This window comes from Electrona antarctica (assembly GCF_951216825.1).
Source record: "Electrona antarctica genome assembly, chromosome: 11".
NCBI lineage: Eukaryota > Metazoa > Chordata > Actinopteri > Myctophiformes > Myctophidae > Electrona > Electrona antarctica.
The window spans coordinates 19,898,963-19,915,962 of record NC_136792.1 but is presented as its reverse complement, the minus strand read 5'-3'; the positions used below and the strand labels follow the sequence as shown (position 1 = coordinate 19,915,962).

The following is a 17,000-nucleotide window of genomic DNA, read 5'->3' as shown; positions in this document are numbered from 1 at the left end:
CGATACCCACTCATAATCAAAATAAAAAAAGAGAGCACTTAAATTCTACAACCACCTAAAAGAAAGTGACCCAGATGCACTCCATGGTAAATGGTAAATGGTGCATTTATATAGCGCCTTTATCCAAGGCGCTTTACAGAGATTGTGCATTACATTCACCCATTCACACACACATGTATACACAGATGCCGGCAGAAACCATGCAAGTGCACAAACACAAACAGAGCCACGAGATAGAAAACCCATTGGACTAAACCAAATTATAAAACAGCAAAAGGAAAACTATCTGACACATTGGAAAGAAGCAACACAAAAGCAGAGTAAACTAGAACTGCACTCTGTCGAGTGCCTACTTGCCTACAAGTAGGCCATAAATGGCCTACTAGTGCGCAAGCAGAGCGTGCAAGTGCTGTAGACCCCTACAAACTTTCAAATCTTAGCCTCACATATTGAATTATTAGATTTAGCTATTTGCTACGTACCTTGCTTCTGGAGGGAAAAAAGTAGTATTGTTAAGTATGGTAAAATCTTTCGAGATCACACTGGAACACGTCATCGTTACGTCATCATCAATTATACCCTGGCATTGGTACATATTCATCACGTCATATGCTCTTATGTCCATATATGTGTATAAATCTATATGTATGTATATGTAGTTTCTGAGTGGTTGGTGGTATAATGTGGTTACCTGGGTGGTTTGATGCGTATGTACGGGGCCAGCACATGTTATGACGTCATATGCTGGCCCCAAGCTGAGTGCAGGTATGTTTTCCGTCATGCTACGAAGCATATGTCCCATGACGTGTTGAAGATGTGTACCAATGTCCCTTAGAATGCACGTGATATGATGTCATACGGACATATGGAAGCTGACCGTGCAGGTATGCTTTCCGTGAATCGTGATGAAGATTATGTACCAACGCCAGGGTATAATTGGTTGACGATGGGGACGTAATGATGATATGTTTCAGTGTCAAGTACATACGCATCAGACCACCTGACTGATAACATTACTTGCACGCTCTGCTTGCGCAAGTAACTAGAATGCTATCTGGCCCTAAACAGAGAATACACCATGGCAGAATACCTGACCGACCCAAAACAAAGAAAAATCTAGGTACAGACTCAGTGAGCACAGCTTGCGATCGAGAAAGGCCATCATAGGCAACCTGTATCCCGAGAGAAGACAGACTATGCACCCACTGCATACAAAATTAAGTGGAAACCGAGCTACACTTCCTAACCATCTGTTCATTGTACCATATACTCCCATATCTGCATCTGCTGGGCGAAGTACAACAATGTGCAAACACAGCAGCAAGATTTGTAGGCTGCTGTGATAGGAGAAGGATATCAAATGGAACACAACCACCCTAATTCCTGCATCGAGTGATCTTGGTACATAGAAATTGATCTATTGAAGATTATGACTTTCAAATGTACATCATTTTTGTTTTGATTGTATTGTGCTTTTTGCTTTGGCAATGTAAACGTATGTTTTCTCATGCCAATAAAGCCCTTGAATTGAATTGAATTGAATTGAATTGAATTGAATTGCAATTAAGCAATATTACACGAGAGGGTGTTCTTAACTTATTTATCGTCATTAATGCACGCCTGCGGTCTTGCCCGAAAGGCATAGCAGAAGTGCATTCATGACGATAAAGAACACCATCGAGTGTAATATTGTATGATAACAGTTATCCTTAAAACTAAGATAATCGCAGAAAAACAATATTTTTTTAATGACAGATGTAGCCACTACGACCACAAATGTCCCAAGAAACTAGTTAGCCTATAGCCACCGAGTCTGCTGCGCTCTGAGGGGAAAAAAGCACGGCTGAATTCTTTGTTTTGACGTGTTCCAATATCGTTGTTAAAGCACGGCTAGAAAACTGTTTCAACCAATAAGATTGCTTCCTCAAAACGACCTGTTGTATTATGTGCATCATCATGTCATGTCTTCAAAACAGTGCAGAACAGAACACCTCTGTCCCTGCCGACCAGAGTGTTGACTTTTGTTTTCTTGGGACCTTGACCTTTGTAATCATTGTTTCTTTAAAGCACAAATTGATTGATTGATTGATTGATTGATTGATTGATTGATTGATTGATTGATTGATTGATTGATTGAAATTTGTATTTCACAGTATGCAGAATGGGTACATTTCAAACAAAAGCACAAATGAAAGCACAAATGAACCATTTTATCCTCAAGGACTAGTCTAGAAATAAGATATAGCCATGCAGGCTGCAATGAGATAAGAAGGGTTGCAGGTTAATTTCCACTGTCACATGCACTAATGTTATTTTATAACTTATAGTATGTTTATATTATGGCTGCATAAGGTAGAATAAATTGTGTAACATAGGACTACAGGCCCACTTTTAATGAGATGAGAGGTGCCAACACCTTGCATTTATAAATAAATAAGACAAAGACATCAAGGGAAAACACAAACCGTACATGACGATGTTGACACAGACTATCAATTTACATAAAACATGCAAACACACATTACACATTGGCCTACTGTAGGTCTATTCATCATCTCTCACCTCAGTAGCTAATAGTAATTACCGTAAGTAAGTCTTGCCGAGCCATGAGCCTATCTCCTGTTTCTGTAGCATGAGGAATTTGATGTACAAGTACACCCCCTGGCCTGGACATGATGTACCCTAAGTACACCCCCTGGACATGACGCTAGTATGTCGCAGAGACTTACCCCCAATCCAATCCCTGATACTGTGTCCCATTTTTCAGAGTCCATGGTATGACCCGGCCGGGGATCGAACCCGACCACCCAGCCTCAGGGCAGACACTAACCACAAGGCCACTGAGCTGGTACACAGTACTACACATACACACTAGCTATACTACACCCCTACAAACACACAAGGACATTGCGCCACTGATTAGACTTTTGCAGGTAGTCAGGTAGGCCAATTTTGTTTTGCACAAATATTTATTTTCTTTTTTTTTTCAAAGCTTGTGATGAGTAGGCGAATGATTAGTTGGTAAATAGGCTTTTAATATAATGACTCTCTGGGAGGTCATCATTGTGGATCATGCATGTCATATATGACAGATTTGAACAAAGTTGCCTTTCTGCAGGCCAGTTAGTGAAGCATAATACAGCAAGCAGCAACAACTACAGAACAACTACAGAACAAGGCAGAATCAGAGGGACCAAATTGGACAGACAGACAGACAGACAGACAGACAGACAGACAGACAGACAGACAGACAGACAGACAGACAGACAGACAGACAGACAGACATTATTTGGTTGCAGAGACATCATTTAACAGAAGAGTCCTGATTTCACAAGGGATATAAAAAGCAAATAGACAATTGATAGCTTGGCAATCCTGTCCATGATTGTCCTGACTGACAGTCAGAAGCTGAGCTTGCATTTCCCAGCCTCATTAAGCTGATCTGTGTCAGCATGGCTCTTAAGGGAGGTGAAATGATGTCAGGCTTCAAATACCTTGACATCATAGGCTTATAACCTCATTTCCATGCCATTATACCACTTTTATTTGTGATAATACGATATGCTGCAGTTGCTGCTGAACAATCTGACAATCAACTTTGCTCTCCTATGAAAATACATAATCTGAAATGTTTCTCAACTATCTTGTACTTGGCTACACAGTAACACACAGTAAAATCAAAAGTATTCATATAAAACTCAGGATTTGGAGACAGGTGGAAAAAGAAGGTGCAAACACACCAAACACACACATGACGTGTGTGTGTGTGTGTGTGTGTGTGTGTGTGTGTGTGTGTGTGTGTGTGTGTGTGTGTGTGTGTGTGTGTGTGTGTGTGTTTGTGTGTGTGTGTGTGTGTGTGTGTGTGTGTGTGTGTGTGTGTGTGTGTGTGTGTGTGCGCGCGTGTGCGTGTGTGTGTGTGTGTGTGTGTGTGTGTGTGTGTGTGTTTTTGATTGATTGATTGAAATATTTATTAACAGTTTGCAGAATTACAGTACATTTCAAGCACAAACTCAATACAAAGGCTGTTAACTGTGAGTGGACGACCCAATTAAGCATTACACGTGTTTACAAGAGGCTCCACCATGTTCAATTCATCAAATATGTGTGTGTGTGTGTGTGTGTGTGTGTGTGTGTGTGTGTGTGTGTGTGTGTGTGTGTGTGTGTGTGTGTGTGTGTGTGTGTGTGTGTGTGTGTGTGTGTGTGTGTGTGTGTGCGTGCGTGCGTGCGTGCGTGTGTGTGTGTGTGTTGGGGGGGGGATACCAGCCACTTCAGCAATTATGCCATAAAACAAAACAAGTTAACAAACAACACACAAAATGTATTGCATTATGGAGCCGAGGGCTGGAGGCGATGCGCGCGTGAAGCAGATGTCACATCTGCTGAAAGCAATGGGCTGGTAAAAAGGCGCCATCTAGTGGAAAACATTATTGATCAGTCAGCATGTATGTTGTAGCCTACTTGTCCACTTTCTGCTCTTTTGCATCATGCAAGTGATGCAACAGTAGGCCTATGTGATTGTGATATATAGCCACTAGCCAGTGGTTCTCAACAGTCAGTCACACCACACCACCATAGCCGTCAGTCCCTCACGCCTCGTGACACGTCACACCACCATATATGGCTGTCAGTCCGTCACGCCTTGTGACACGCTCCATATAAGGCCGTCTCCATGAAGATCACGACACTGACCTCATAAAAAAAACCTGGATAGCCATACATGGAGAAGACTGGATCATCACCTAGATCTGCATGGAGCCGGCCAGCAACTCTACATCTGACCTCAAACCTCAAAACCTTATGATCTCCATAATATGGAACTGACCTGTTCTGACATTCCATATATGTTGACCCTCCCCACCCATCCTTCCTCTTCGAGACAGACAAGACACGCTCCATATATGACCAGACCCCATCAAACCATGTACACTCAAGACACTGTCCCCGCTGCCTGCCACCCTTAGATCTCCATATATGGAGCTGACCTGTTCTGACATTCCATATGTTGATCTGACCTCATCAAACCCTGTACACTGAAGACACGCTCCATATATGGCCAGTACAGAATTCATTCCATATGTTGATCTGACCCCCCATTCCAAAGCGCCAGCGCTCTCCCAGCACTCGGCCGTCACCCAGGCGGATGCATGCATGCAACCTTGTACATTAGGGCGAGGTCGATTCTCACCCTCAGGGCGTCTTACTAGTTATTATGCAGTGATTAAGGGATGTGTAAATGTGTCCAAAATGAAAATCGATTTGTATAATTCAATATTAACGATTAATCGATTAATGGTTGGGGGGGGGGGGGACTTAAAAAAAAGGATTTTTTGTTTTAAATGAACCCTACAAATAAAAAAAATCTTCCCCCCCAAGGGGTACCTAAGTCAAAAAGGTTTGGGAACACCTGATGTAGATGCTTAACAATAATTTGAACTCTTGAGAGTTAATAAGGGTCCATTTGGTTACTCCATCTTTTAAATGAGGACCACTGGTGGTCCCTGGACCAGTGTTGAGCCAATTGATCACCATAGCAACCCCAGCCTAGGCCTGATTAGGTAAATTCCCAACACCTGCTAAATCCTCCAAACATGTATCTTGATTGGAATCAATCTCCACTCACTCCTCATGCAGCTACACAGACACATCCCAGGCACACTTTGGTAGGCCTATAGCCCTGTCCTGTTTGGATGACAATATTGCCTTTCCAACAGATTTTCATTAAAAAAAATCAGATTATCGATTATTAATTTTCATAATCGATTTCGGGTCCTATTAACGATAATCGATTAATCGATTAATCGGACCCAGCATCTACTGTGCATCTGCTGTTATACTGTTGACTGAGTTGTGATACACAATTTTCCATTTGGCCAGTAGATGCCTCTCTCAGCCCAGGAAGAATGTTGTAGTGAACGTTGTATGTGGAGGTGAGTGGGATGTTTGTTTGTTTAGGCAAAGTGGTAAAAATGTTATTGGAAATATTCAGACAATGATATTGCTTTGCATTAATGGCCTCCTAGCCTAGAACATACATTTTCATGTATGTCAGCCATTCCTAAATATTTAAACAAGATAGTCACCCATTTATAGTTTTGATAGTCTTTATTAAAAAAAGATATCTCTGGAACTTGATTGCACATTCCAGTACCCTAAAGCAGGTATGAACATGTCAAACCTTATGTCCTTTTCACACAATCATTAAAGGTCAGTTTAATATAATTACACCCATTCCACAACAGCAATACTGAAGCAAAGTAAAACCAGTTTACAATTTTGTACCGTATGTATTACAAGAATACTGACACTAGATTAAAATATATATATGAAACCATGTATGTACTATTACGTTTTTCAAATATATACAATATATACAACTCATTTACATGTACAGTATGTATTTAAATACATATATACAGACATTTACGTGGTCATAGCTTAGAATTGTAAAATGAATAAAATAGAAATGCTTCCCAGAAGCGTTTAAGAGCATTAATGTCCTAGACATTGTAGATTATAGCAACAATAATATTATTCATGACAATACAATACAAGACAATATTACAAGTATAATATATAGCAACATCAAAACAATTCTAAGGCTAAGGACATTGGCAGGATGATTCTCTTTCCCATTGGGTAATTATATCCTACACCTACAGTATAAGATGTCCTCTTCTGTCATTGTGCAAGTACAGAGGGTCTCAAAATACTTTTCAAAACATCTGTGCTCTGGCATAAAACTGTGCTTTAGTGCTTAGGCCTCATCACCGGGCTGTGCATGGCTGTTAGCTATGACTAATGGCTAATTCATACTTTGTCATACTGTCGTGTTGCTCGCCAAAAATAACAGATTTTCAGTGCAACATAGGCAACGTATAAATTAGGCTTAGGTGGGCTCAATCCATTCTCATGGCTGAGCAAACATGGCTGGCTAGAATATCAGATCTTGGTCTCTGGGCCCTCTGCAATGAGAGGCTGGAAGGAGTTGCGGATTCGTGCAGCATCAGCAGCACAGAGGTGGCCAAAGGCTTTGTTGTACCATTCTGGAGTTCTTCCCCTGAAACATTAGATGAATATACTCAGTAAACGTCAGCACCATCAGTATAACAATAATCAAGGCAGCCCAACTATGTATATTCATATGTACTTTTCCATGCATACTTACTTCAAGTCAACTCGGCAGACGTGAGTCAGTCTGGACTTTCCTGAGCCACATGGTTCTAACAGGTAGCTGGATTCCAGAACTATAGCTCGTATCCCTCCAATTGGAGGACAGTCCTCATGCTCTATGGACACAGACACCAAGGAACAGGCACCTTTGGGCAAGTCTGTCCTCCAAGACCTTGAATAAAGACAGGGAAGAAATATGTTCATGTCTTCACAGACAGAATGTATTTGTCACTTAACCACTTTCAACCTGGCACCCCTATTTTGAGCATTCAATTTTTTCAAAAATTGAGAAAATAGAAATGTACACGCTCTCTGCAAGACAAAGTATAAAAATCACACCCGTGTGAACTGAGTGGTGTAAGGTATTATATAGCCTGATTGTGTTCTGACGTAATGAAATCAGCATCAACCAATCAGCATCAACCATGCTCATTTTTTTTGCACAGACAGACAGACAGACAAACAAAGCCAGTTGTAGGAGTGGTTTACACCACTCAAAAATAGGGCTTAAGAGTTGTTAAGAGAAAAAAAGATTGATGAGTTGAACAGACTTTGAATATAACAGAACTGAAAAGTTTTACCGACTCTTTTCTTCATCGTGCCACTTACCGGAGTACTAGAAAGTCCCTGCTGGGATGCGGGGGCATGCGGTTCAGGACATACTGGAACACCTCTGTTTGCTTGTCTAACGTTTCACACACTTTCCACTGCAGCAGATCCACGTCCCACAGATGGCGCTCCCGGAGCACACGGTTCAGTACCACTGATGGAGGAGCCTCCACCTCCACAGACACTTTCCAGCGCCTCAAAGGGTTCCCACCTCCCATCTGAGTGAGACATAAGCATGTAAACCATAACTATCTGTGGCCGGTACAGGATCGCTGAAAGGTGTGCTGGTTCAGGACCTATTTTGACATACTGTACTGTTTGTACCAATAGCACCATAGCTGCTAATGTAGTGAATGTGAACATATGATACGTAGCTTGCGGAGTTAGTTCAGTCAGATATACTCGAGGGGTTTCATGCCGTGCTCAAGGGCGCATACATATACTCAAGGGGTTAATATGCTGCATTACTATAGGTGCTGCCACACTTATAAAAGAGCCGCGCACGTCTTAAACTGTGCGCAGATTATTTTCCGAGTTTTTAGACAGCTGGTGGATGGAAAAGAAGCTCCACCTCCGCGGACGACTTGCGCAACGGCCAGATTCCCGGAAACGCTCTCCTCCGCGCAAGTCGTCCGCGGAGGTGGAGCTTAATTTCCATCCACCAGCTGTCTAAAAACTCAGAAAATAAGCTGCGCACAGCTTAAGACGTGCGCGGCTGTCGACCGTTTTGCGCTTAGGTGTGGAAACACTGTATGTGGGTGTATTCAGTGTGAGCAAGACCCACATGTCATTCGCTGATGTGGCAGTCAGCTGACCAATTGGGCGGGCTACTTAAGCTCACTAGTCTGCATGCTCTTCCTGCCTTCCTTCTGCTATGGTTCCTGGTTGTTATGTGATGTTTGCTCCCACCACCACCCCAGCACCACCGGTGGGCTCTGTTATTTATGTTCCCCATGGAGGGTTTTATTGTATCTATCTCCCTGCTCTTAATGTTTAATGATGGTGTTTGATTGTGCCGAGCAGGGAGAAAATGCAGCAGAGCCGAACGCCAAGATAATATATTATATGCACACTTGTATTCTCATTCTATAATACATATTGGTTAAATCTATTCGTGAGTTGTCTGACTGAAATAGGGTTAATACTTTTGAGTTCCATTATCTGTCAAGAATGATTTACCTTCTTATAGTAAAGTTCTGTGTTGTCGGCGCTGGTGCAGGACACCCAGTACTTGGATTTCTCCCGGGCTTCTTTGAGCAGATTCTGAAGTCTCCCTTCCATATGTGTCTGGTAGGTTCCATCATCCCCTTCCAGCTGCTTGCACAGCTCCTCAGTTGTTGGAGCGTGCAAGTCAGCCTCCACGTACGAGTTACGTGACTGAGTGACCATCTCATGAGGGATCTAATGAATGTGTGGGACGTAAGGTGAGACACATGCAAAGGTATGCACCAGGAAGTTTGTGGATAATATATTTGTTTAAAATTTTTTAGCTAAAATAGCAGATCGTTACTAGTATCAAATATGGCAAAGTATAAAATATGCCATTCATTTATGAAAAAACACAGAAAGACTGGACACAGAGGTACAACAGGTGCCAGACCATGTCAATATAAACTATATACAGTAAATAATTCAAATGTATGTTTGTATTATAAGTATTATTATTACATGACATGATGTGAAATGTGTTTTACCTCAAAGAGATGGTTGCACTCAATGATCATGTGAGCGAGGCCTTGTGTTGCTGCAAGGTTTTCATTCAAGTCCTTCTGGTCGGGCCTGCCAGTAGCATACTTCTTCTGCATGGCCCTGTGGATTATGGGGCGAGAAGACTGTTATTAGCAGAGTTCCCAAGTTGAGGTGCCTACTGTACACAGTTCATAAACCTCCTCTCCCATTTCCACACTCACCAGGCAACCCGTTTGATCTGTTAAACAACAGTTTGAATGTGGTAAATTAGAGGACTGTTTTTGTTTGTACACAGCATGGTCTCGTAAAATACAGTCGTAAAAACAGTGCCATGGAAATCTATATCCTTTTAAAAGCAACCCAGAAATGGTGATCTAGTATTAGTGCACCCCTGAGGGCCCAACAAATCCTGTTAAGCTGTTTTATTTCTACCTTTATTGAGCAAAAGCACAGGAGGAGATAACCTTTAGGGTTGCTCATTAGTTATTTGAGGCACAAGCAATAAGCAATATCACTGCCCTAAAAAGCCAGATGTTGAAGTAGTTCTGACTGTTCAGGTCTGATCGTCACCGTATATAGAACAACTTATGAGCAGGGGCCATCGCCATGCAGGCTTGTGGTGGACATTTTTGTCAAAATTCCATTTTTGCCACAGACATACAAAATGAGAATAATATTATCAGAAACACAAAGAGCTAGCCCTGAATTACCATAACAGGTCTGTATCTCTGGGAGTGTTCAAATGGAACCATTTGTACACTCTCGGAGTTAAGGGAGTCCTTGCAAATAAAACATTTAAGAACCACTAGTACTGGTTGGACTCCTACTGTGCCATGTAATAGTGTCATAGTAAATAAGCGTTATACATATTCTGACGAAAACCTGGAGACGTGCCATTCAGTAATTGGGTCTTATGATCAAAATAAGAACATTATAATGGTGTGTAGAAAATAAAATCCAAAATTTGCCACGGACAAGACCAAGTCTTTGCCATGGACACATTTGTCACATTTGTCCGTCCATGAACGGACAGTATATGACACATACTTATGAGGGTTTACCTGGGTGAGAGATTGTCTTTTTTGAGTATGTTGAGATGGAAGAGGGAAGGAGCCAGACACACAGCAATGTTCATGGGTGTCATCTGGTTCTCCTCTACGGAGGAAGTGACATCACTCAGGAAACAAAGCAGTGTCTGTAACACCTCTCTGTTCTCATCTGACATGAGCATGATCGCTGCCTGGACGGCTTGCAACCTTTGGTCCTTGGGAACATCTGTGTGTATGAGAGAGAACAGAGTTTCAGCTCTTTCCTCCACTGAACAATGAAAAAGGTCACAAGCCGGAATTATAATCACAACACCACGAGTTAATGTTCTGTCACAAAAGCTCCCCATTTCAGAACATTAGGACCAGACATCAGCTCACAATAGAGTTCATCTTGTACAAGGCAGACTTTAAATGCAGCTGGAGTCCTTACATTGATATATATGGAGGAAGGTCTCCCCTAGTTTGCTGGTGAGAAGAGGCTCAGGCAGATCTCTGAAGAACTGCTTCACCATATCTGCCACATCATAGGCAGATTGGTCCTCATAGTTGACATGGTCTGGAGAAATTTCATTCATCTGCCTCAGAGCTTGGATACGAGACTTCACCCCTGACTTCCGAAAGAGACCCACCTGGAATTAAACCAAATTGTTAGGATACCATGCAGACAGAAATGCGTAATGTTATTTATCTTTACCATAAAGACTGTTGTAGTTTATTAGATTATTAGAAAACTAAATCGGTAGTATCCTCACTTCACTGTAGCCATATGCACCTTAGAGTATTTGAAAGACAGGGTACTGAATAATGTTTTGTTACATTAAATACATATTGGGCCTGGGCCGTGGCTCAGCGGTCACTGCTTTGAGGAGAGAGAAAAAAATCACACTTGTGTGAAGTGAGGGGCACTCTTATCGTCATACATCCTCATACATCACATTCCGTGCTCAGCCAATCAAATCATCTAAATTTGGTACACACAAACACACAAAGCGGGGTGTAGCCCTCAAAAATAATAATGTGATCAGTTCTACTTTATTCAAAATCATGTATCATGAATGACTAAAGGCCAAATTAGAGCAAGCTGATAACAGTGGTGAGGGTTGGCAGTGATTTCAAGACAGAGTGCCCTCACTTGGCCGTTCGGTCGCTTTCTCAACAAAAATAAGGTCTCTGTATGGGAAATGAAGAGTATACTCTGATTTTTATTTAGGGTAACCAATTTTACAGCTGAAAATATGCACACATCAAGCAGATGCTAAACACCAAGCACTACCCCCAACGCTCAGACCGCTCTCTCCGTTTTCAGTTCACTGTTTTTGACTGGCTTTATCTGTGCATTTCAAGCTTTACTGTGAGTGACTGACCTGGTCAAGACACTGGCTCCTCAGGTACCGCAGGGCCTGCTGCAGACTGAGGGGCAGAGGCTGTCCAGAGCGCTGAACATGCACTATGAGAGGCACACCAAACACATTCTTGTCCTTATAGTCTGGCACTTTCAATCTCTTCATAAACCTTGGCACAGACCTGAGAAGGACATCAACACAAACCATTTTAATATGACTAGAGAAGTTTCAAAGAAAAGGAAAAACATGCTCTGGAACTGTTGAGCTACCTAACTGTTGAGATTCTGTGAGACTCACCAGGTCCAGCCATGCTTGTTGGACATAGAGTACTTCTCCATGATGGCAGTAAGGCGAAGCAAAGAAAACTTCTGCAATAAACTCAGCTGACCTGCTGATTGGTTGGTGATTTGCAAGGAAGCTACTGAGTGACTAAGGCGGTTTGATATCTGGAAGCTGGGCCATCGTAACCTAATGGCAGGAAAAGCATTTGAAATATAGTAGAAAGAAAGTTAGTTCTACAAAACATAATATAATACTGTGTATGTATATATATATATATATATATATATATATATATATATATATATATATATATATATATATATATATAGGTGTGTGTGTGTGTGTGTGTGTGTGTGTGTGTGTGTGTGTGTGTGTGTGTGTGTGTGTGTGTGTGTGTGTGTGTGTTTAATTTAGCACTACTGAAATAATAATAAAAAGCTACTCTACCAATATTAAAATTCCCCTTTTGTAAGACAAGAAGCAGCAATTATTGAAGTGACTGGATACTTAAATAATCTGTGGGCCTTACCGATTGGGCCTGGTGAGCGAAGCCCCGACTCCTGAGTCCCTCCTTTCCCTGAGTCTTGTGCAGTCTGTCTCGACATCATTGGAGGTGGAATGGCCCTCTAGCACAGAGTTCCCCTCAAAGTCCAGTGTGATCTGACTGGAAGACTGGAGACCCACCATATCTTCTCCCTGCCTGTTTCCTGGCACCAGAACCTCTCCACCAGGCAACACATTCTTAGACCAGTGGTCCACTATCTGCTGTAGTCCATTGACATGTAGTAAAATATCATCCAGGTGAGGAAAAAGGTCTTCCTTTTCCAGGTCCATCAGGTCTCCAGTACTGGCGTATAGATGAGAGCCAGGAACATTGTCATAGACACTTATGCGGCTGCCCCTAGGGCAGCACTGTGTGACAGGCCTCATTTCTTTAGTGCATGAGAGTCTGGGGGGGGCTAGGTGCAAGCTGCCTGTGTGCCAGTTAATGGAGGCTCCGAGGGTGGGAGACAGGCTTTCTATGGACAGTGCTTTGGGGAAGGTTCCTGGCTTGTGGTCTTTTGGGAGGTGGACCACCAGGTCCTCATAGGAGCAGAATTCATTCTTGCGGTTTTGCGCGGCTACTCTCTTTACTTGGGCACCTGAGAAGATATCTATGTCTTCTAGGTACATGCCGCTGCGTTTGTGGTCAGCCCGGTGAGGCTTCCGCTCCTTCAGGCTGGGTGTGCTGACAGCGCTGCCACTGGAATGGCTGCTACCCTCGCTGCTGGACTGAGAGGGCAGAGTCCTACTAGATAGTGGATCCAGTTCCTCTCCATTTATTATCTCCACACAGTGGAGCGTCTTCAGAGCCTGAGCCTCCTGCTGCAACACCGGTGCACTTATGACCAGATTCTTATGACCTCTTCCTATTGTTCCTCGAGATCGCAGGGTCTCCATGCGCTTTAGGAAGTCTTTGGCGCGCGTGCGTCCCATCCTGCTATGCTTACCAGGCAGAGAGCCATAGTGGGGTATGTCTTTGGGCATATGGGACAGGGTGAGAGAGGTCGAGTCCGGCATTGCTGCGGAGTCGGAGCAGGTGCGGTTGGAGCAGTCGGAATCCTCTGTGCTAAGGCACCTGTGGCCACTGCCCCCACTGCTCTCGCTGTGCAGTGAGGAGACCTCTGGCTCGCTCAGGTCCGTCAGAACACTCTCACTGCTGGTGGTGGTCCTCAGGGCTATGCCGTCCCTGGAAGACTGACCCTCTCCGTGGTGTACCAGAAGACAGTCAATGTCCTGTAGCCTGGACCAGCGTCGGCTACTCCACTCAAAGGTCCATTTGTCACTGATGGCGAATAGGTCTTCTTCATCTGAGTCTTCACTCTGGCGAAATACAGAGAAATTAAAGGATCAGCTGACTTGCAAAGGTGAGATGAGGTGTGTTATATCACAGTCTATGCCAGAACGGAACATGAGATCTTAAGCAACAAAGCCTGAGGATATGTCTTCTCAGATTTAACGCTATTATACAATCAGTGTGACATAACACCAGATACCTTATTCAACTGTGCCATAAATAGAATAAACGTCGGTCAGCAGGTTACATTCCCGGTTAGCGTAAGATACATAAAATAACAAAAAACAATGGCTTTGTGTCGAATAACATAGAATCTAGGTTAGGAGGATGAAGCAAGATTATATATTTTGTATTGTTGCAGCAGGAAACTGATACATTGTGTAAAAGCTAGAGAGAGAGAGAGAGAGAGAGAGAGAGAGAGAGAGAGAGAGAGAGAGAGAGAGAGAGAGAGAGAGAGAGAGAGAGAGAGAGAGAGAGAGAGAGAGAGAGAGAGAGAGAGAGAGAGAGAGAGAGAGATAGAGATAGAGATAGAGATAGAGATAGAGATAGAGAGATAGAGATAGAGAGAAAAGAAGAGAAAAGTCGAAGGACCTTTTCTTGGGTGTCGAAGGAAACCCATAAAAACCCTATGAATCAATTCATTAACATTTTTAAGAATTTGAAAACAATACTGTAAATGTAGTAACTCAACTTACTTTCTTCTTGGGGAGGTTCACATCTAGTTTCATAGAAGCACACTTGTTCAAGGTGTTAAGCCGTCTGAAAAAGAAATGATCCCAACATGAAGATACGTATCAGAACAAACAAGAAGACACAATGTTCTCATAAAGCAGACACCACAATGAGACCTATTACAGTACACAACAGATGTCCTTAATTGGATCAGCTTCTGTAATGATGGGTGTACTGAACTGATAGTCCCAGACCTAACCACAGTTCACGTTATTGTCCATTGGCTACAGCAGTCCATTCCTAATGAAGGCTCATGTTCTGGACTATCTTTCTTTCAGCTTCGGATCTAATCTGACAGAATGGTCTATTACACACTGGTTTGTGATCCGCTAATAGACAAGTCCAAATCCTTCTAGCAATGTCTATTGCTCTGAACATCTACAGACAACAGTCAGAGATCCTACTCTTCCTTTGACACTATTATGCTTTTCACACCATAAAATAGTTTTCAGTGTCAGGGGAAGGCTCAATTAAGTCTACAAAGAAACTACCTAATATGTATATGAAAGGTTGTCCCTGGTGAGTGGTGACAGGCATTCTTTCCAGCCTGTCACCAGGTTCTAAACTGTTTTGTTATGCTTTCCTTAATTTAAGTGATCCAAACGCTCTCATAACAACCATGGAGCTTCATAATATTTCAAGACAGAAAGCCTGGGAGCATGTGAATACAGATTAGAGGTTTTTGGGCAAAAGTCAATACATCTTCAATAATAATAATAATAATGAAGATGCATTCTTTGTGGTACAATAATCCTTTGCCTGAGATTCATCTTATTTTATTGACACATTTGAACTATCCTGCTGTCTTGACTACAATTTCCCTTTTCTTTTTTTACTAGTAAATACAGGGGCCCTGTCGACACAAGAGTGTCAAAACCGGGCGCCCCTTCACTCCACAGGCAAGAGATTACAATACCGGTAGGATGGTTATAACAGGGGCTGATTAGCAAGGATTAAGAATTATACATTAAGTGTATCAATGTTATCAACCACAGTGTGAAGGCCGGGACATCACACCACATAGTTAAGCCAGTGACTCTGTTTATGAAGCTATCTTTAACATAGGCTAAAGGTGCAATGAAGTCCTGGACAAAATCACATGGGGCAGGAATTAATTACTGTTGTCTTTTATTCATCTGATGGCTAGTTTGGAATTTAGATGAGTTGCTTTGGTGTTGGTTAGGGTAAAAGTATATTGAGGCCCCTGCCTGCTTTCCTCTTGAGACGGTCTCCATAGTGACTGTGGTAACGGCAATGCTGTTTTGGTCTCTGTTTGAGAGCGCCCATGGACTCAGCTGCCCTAAAGTGAAGTAACAGCAACGCTAAACTAGTGGTTGACTATTTCTTTATAGTCGACAGTGGGGGGAAAACCCTGTATGTCATCAGGGCATTTACATCACGGGATGTCTTTAATTCAAAAATAGCTGTAGGTAATATAACACATCCATTATAATAACACTCATTAACTCCCACACACATCTCACTTCCTTTGAAGTTGAAAAACTCAACTTTGTCTTACTCAAAGCTGCTTTCTCAGACTGAGTCTTAGTCACATTAATATCAAGCCTGATTCATGCCCCTGCAACAAAGTATCTTGCGATGTCTCACTTGATTACTGCAAATGCACATTGTTCAGTTAAAAATGTTATTTTTGTTAACCGTCACATTGCATGATACTTTGTCACCAAAGTATTTGGGGACATACAGTACACTTTACTCTACTGTAATTCAAGCAAAGGTGATGCTTTGCTTGAGTTAGAACAGCCATTATTTTAATACCTGCAGAGAGGTTCCACAAGATCTTTGTCCAAAAAGTCATGATCTCTTTTCACCGGAGAGATGTCAATGGGGAACTGGGAATCTTGAAGGGAGGAATAAACAGATTAGAAGTAGCCTATATGAAAAATGTGTTCTCAACATTTAGACTGTGTGATTACGTGTTAATACTATCTCCCAAATAAGACAAGGCACAGAACAAAACAAATAACCACATTCTTTCCAGAAAGGCATCCCAGGGCGTTAAAGCATATCAAGCGTGTTTTGGATCCGATGATGTTAATAGGAAGAGACAGGCTTTGCCCAAATAACAGTGCTCAGACTTGTGCAGGCATTACATCTTCTTCTGGGTATGACTCCCATCTTACATAACATAAGAGACTAAAATCCAGACCTTCTAAATCTAACATTCCACTGCATTCATGTGGTGTCGTAAACTTTTTATGAAAAGCATAGCACACAGTCATATAAGTGGAAACGCAGGCTCTGACCAAGCCTGTTCTTGTTTAGTGG

General features: G+C 42.3%; 1 protein-coding gene across 3 annotated transcripts in view; it reads right to left on the bottom strand.

The window, feature by feature from the left end:
• Window positions 1–6,090: 6,090 nt before the first annotated feature.
• The window catches only part of stard13b (StAR related lipid transfer domain containing 13b), a gene marked incomplete at its 5' end in the record, with an annotated part of 56,665 nt that continues 45,755 nt past the window's right edge, over window positions 6,091–17,000 (bottom strand). For all 3 annotated transcript variants that reach the window (XM_079514815.1, XM_079514817.1, XM_079514816.1), the window contains 12 exons: window positions 6,091–7,057; window positions 7,166–7,342; window positions 7,780–7,997; window positions 8,959–9,180; window positions 9,474–9,588; window positions 10,530–10,743; window positions 10,948–11,146; window positions 11,882–12,041; window positions 12,158–12,328; window positions 12,672–14,005; window positions 14,675–14,738; window positions 16,491–16,572. In XM_079514815.1, coding sequence (XP_079370941.1) covers window positions 6,940–7,057; window positions 7,166–7,342; window positions 7,780–7,997; window positions 8,959–9,180; window positions 9,474–9,588; window positions 10,530–10,743; window positions 10,948–11,146; window positions 11,882–12,041; window positions 12,158–12,328; window positions 12,672–14,005; window positions 14,675–14,738; window positions 16,491–16,572 — 3,074 coding nt within the window. In that variant the 3' untranslated portion in view covers window positions 6,091–6,939. The remainder of the gene's footprint in view (window positions 7,058–7,165; window positions 7,343–7,779; window positions 7,998–8,958; window positions 9,181–9,473; window positions 9,589–10,529; window positions 10,744–10,947; window positions 11,147–11,881; window positions 12,042–12,157; window positions 12,329–12,671; window positions 14,006–14,674; window positions 14,739–16,490; window positions 16,573–17,000) is intronic.